General features: G+C 33.5%; 1 protein-coding gene across 1 annotated transcript; it reads right to left on the bottom strand.

Moving 5' to 3' along the window:
• Nucleotides 1–1,503: 1,503 nt before the first annotated feature.
• On the bottom strand, nucleotides 1,504–3,810 carry LOC141708492 (auxin-responsive protein IAA14-like). The gene is made up of 5 exons (XM_074512148.1): nucleotides 3,360–3,810; nucleotides 2,953–3,197; nucleotides 2,674–2,809; nucleotides 2,060–2,121; nucleotides 1,504–1,806 (listed from the first exon to the last, which is right to left on the bottom strand). Exons 1-5 carry the CDS (start codon nucleotides 3,674–3,676, stop codon nucleotides 1,769–1,771), a joined length of 798 nt encoding a protein of 265 aa, XP_074368249.1. The 5' UTR covers nucleotides 3,677–3,810; the 3' UTR covers nucleotides 1,504–1,768.
• Nucleotides 3,811–4,242: the final 432 nt, after the last annotated feature.

A 4,242-nucleotide genomic window follows, 5' to 3' on the forward strand; every position in this document is an offset into this window, starting at 1 on the left:
AGCTTTTAATGATCTTTGATGAATACATGGAGTTCAGGAGTGAACACATGGAATTCAGTTGAGTAAACGCGGGTTACTCTATAAGATAAAGATCACCTATGTGGGAGAGAAGTGAGGCCGCTTCAAAGGAGAATTGCGAGGCACAATTCTTTAGAAACTCCTGCAGAACCAGGATGATGTTCCATGGCCAAAATGGACATAATCATGAGAACTGAATGAGTCAGGAAAGATATAGTGATGAGTATGACATCGTTTACACAAACGGTCGAACAGTTCAAGGACATCGCGTCATACTGTCTACCAGTAAAGTCGATATACTTATTCGAGCGAAGGTTCAAGGAGCATTCTCTACCTATCGTATGCTATATCTGACCGCCGGAACTATCACCAAGTCAAGCTCTGCGTCTGTCTGTCTATGTGGTGCATGCTACTGGACCATCAATCTCATTTGTGGGGGATTGTTGGACAAACTTAGTATTTTAGACTAAGTTGTGAATCATTTTGAGACTCTATATGAGTGAGACACATTATGTGTTAGTGGTGTGTATTTATTGGAACGTATATACCTCTTCGAGGGGATTCCAACGCATATTTATACGCTCAAAATGAGTAAAAGGTGAATGAGAACTGATATTCCAAAATTTTACATTTTAATATGAAAAGTGGTTTTGTACCACATCGAGAGTAGCACAAACCTATTCCTTAGTTTTTCTTATAAATACCATGTACCACATCGAAAAGAAAAATAAGTCCTTTCAAGACTCTCTTTATAAATAGAGTCTTAAGGCATCAGTTTTTATTAAGTCAAGGGAATAAGAGTCATCTCTTTCATTTTCGGTCTCTTTAGTCTTAAATTTTTTCCAGTATTCCGGTGATAGTTCTCGGACTTAGTTCAAGTTCGCTGAGAGTATATTCGATCTATCGATTATACTGATATCTCGTTTTATCCTGGGAGGCTATCGACTCACACATACGGTGAGAGACGAAATAGCTTTAAGGAGACAGTTTCAACTGGACTCGAAGATCTCAATTTGGTTATATCCTTTCTTTCTCTGTTTAATTTCGTTTACTCACGCACACACTTATTTGATTTATATTTATTAATCACAGATTGTAATTACACAATATACAGACATACATCTCTTTCGGTTGGTAGGAATGGGCCACTTATGTTATGCCCCAGGGACCCCTATTTACCCGACCATACTTCCCCATTATTTCCTCCCCTCTTTATTTTTCTCAATCAATTATGAATGAACGGATCTATATCAATAATAATCTATCTATATCAATAATAATCTATATATGTGTGCAACTATTATCTTGCACATGTTCTTGCCCCCCTGGAGTTGACATTTTATTAATCTATATTGAATTATATTATAATAAATGAGGGATTTTTTTTTGACTAATTAGATTATATATTATTCAGTTGAGATGATAAGAGATAATCTCCAATCACTTATGCAAGACTTTATAAAAGCAAGTATCCAACAAAGGGGGTAAATAACACAGACACATAAAATAAATAAGGTTCTTATTGTTTAAACAAACCATTAATTTATAATTACTAACTAATTACAAACATTTTGGAGGCAAACCATGTCTTGAATTCCAAGATTTATTTCTTTGTCCAAATCTCACGCTAATTACGTACTGCTATATCAAAAAACATAAATACTATATATATATATATATATATATATATATATATATATACAACCTGCCGACTCCATTGTCTCTGTGCAGCTGTGCTTGCTGTAGATGTTCATGTTCTGTTTTTGCGTTTCTCCAAGGCTCTTGGTGCTAAAAAAGCACAAAATCGAAATTTAAACCATTATTAATTTGGCCACTAATTTTTTTTATTGACATTTCAAAATCTGATCGAATGTTGGTATATTATTTTGGACTTTCTAAATTTTTTGATTTTTTATCATAAAAATTATAAGTAATTTTTTAATTTTGAATCTATATATAAGATGAGTGAGTATTATTTAATTATCAAAAGAAACAGAGTACGCCCTTGAGCTGCTTGCAAAATATTAGTAGTAATACTCACCAAGGTCCATTGCTTCAGCTCCTTTCATTATGCGCAAGCGCTTGCAAGAACAAACAAACATCCTGCACATTGAATTCAAAATATCCAAAGCGATAAGAAGTGACTTATTTTATACTCAAATCTAAACTAATGCTAAGACATAAATTTAGAATGGGTGATCTTTTGATTTATATTATCACTTGGTATGGTTATAGGTTTCGGAAATAAGAACAATTCGGTTGATTTAACAATTTTTAATTTATTCGACGATTTTTGACAAATCAATTGATTTATGGATGATTTAACGAATTGGTCAAATATTGTTAGACAGATTAATCGGTGATTTTTGAAAAATCGACCAATTCCTACAACATGATCACTAACTAAGAAATCAACTAATTTCATTTCTAATCATCCAAAAAAAAAGTTTAGATATGTTTTAACGAATCCTTACTGTTTATCTTGAAAAATCACCGATTTTAACGATACAAATTACGAGCGATCAAATTCCATTTCAATTAGTTTTAAGTTGGATGAACCCTATATATTAATGGTGAAATACTAAATGGATAGAAGGATAGATGAAATGAGAGGATGTAAGTGAATGAAAGGAGTTGGTAAAAAAAGAGACTCACTCCCAAGGGACATCTCCCACGAGCATCCAATCACCATCCTTGTCTTCATAAGTAGGAACATAATCAGAACTATTTAGAAGATCCATCAGCTTCCTCTCATTCATAAAATCCATCATCCCTTGGCTCCCACACTTACCTATGGTTCAAAACATTTACATTAAACTGTCCGTCATGAACACAAGTCTTCTCAATTATTTCACATAAATTCTACAAATGACATTGACAGAGGATCTAAAATACAATTTGAGATTAGTGTTTATGTTCATGACAAGTGGTTACCAATGGTGAAGGAATTGAACATGTTGCCGAGGGCATCAGAGAGCTCCCGGTAACTCTTGTAGATGTTGAGATCCACTTTTCGAAGATAAGGCGCACCGTCCAAGCTCACCTTCACCAGGGTGCCGCCCATGGGGCTGCTTATCTTCTCACTCTGCTCATCATCATTTTTGCTACATGCATTTTTTTGTAAGGAGAGGATGTTCTTTCGGTGTGCCCGCACTGGTGGCCATCCCACTATCTGTGCCCTGAAGATCCATGCCAATAATATTGTAAAACATTTTTATTTCATACTATTAAAATTACACAAACATACACACATCTTACTCATGTAGAGTAACCCGTTACTTTAAAATCTTAAGGTATCATAGAAACATCATAACGGGATCTTATGCTACAACAACACTTACTTGGCCGGAGGTTTGACAGTAACTGAATCTTTAGAGCCACCATCACCGAGGAGATTCTTGGTCACCTTGGCCTCTGCAGCTTGATCCATAATGTCATCAGCATCATGACCAGACACAAGATTGAGCTTCAAATCCACATGAAGACTGCTAGTGTTATTAGTAGTCTCAACAAATCCTCTTTTCCCATTAACATTTGTTGAAACATGAATATTGTTCTTCAGTTTACTAGTATTTTTTCCCGGTAATCCGAGACGGAGTTCGGTCTCCTCAAAATTCATATTGCTGTTCATCTCCTCTAGTATGCTCACAACTTCCATGATAATGTAACAGTTTTTCTTGGGTTTCGGTATATGGATAGGCTTAGCTAGCTAGATTTTTGTAGTTTGGTGGTTTGCTATTTGTTTTTGTTGATGTAGCTGGAAGTACTTGGGTGTATCCTTTTACAAGGCGAAACAAAGTGATCACGGTACCTTTTATAACTTTAATTAATGGTATAATTTTAAAAAAAATTCCGAGCCTCATTAATCCGATATCCGATTAATACTTGATAATTATTTTTGAATTATATATTTCATAATAAATAAGATAAATATATTTAATATTATTAAAATTTTTAAGTGTGTTTTACTAATATATCCAGTTTTGAAAACTGATTTACAAAAATGTCCCATTTATAATTGTATTTATAAATATATCCTATATTTGAAATTTTTTATCACTTTAAATTAATCAGGTTAAATTTGCTATTTCATATTTGTAAATGACTTATATAGCCCTTATGACTAACAAATGAATGAACTTTTTTTTTCTTCTATAATTTACTCAATGGTAGGTTTAATTTTTTACAAATAATTTTTCATCAATATAAGGATCTGTTACAATA

Source organism: Apium graveolens, chromosome 2 (genome assembly GCF_009905375.1).
Source record: "Apium graveolens cultivar Ventura chromosome 2, ASM990537v1, whole genome shotgun sequence".
In the NCBI taxonomy this organism is placed as follows: domain Eukaryota; kingdom Viridiplantae; phylum Streptophyta; class Magnoliopsida; order Apiales; family Apiaceae; genus Apium; species Apium graveolens.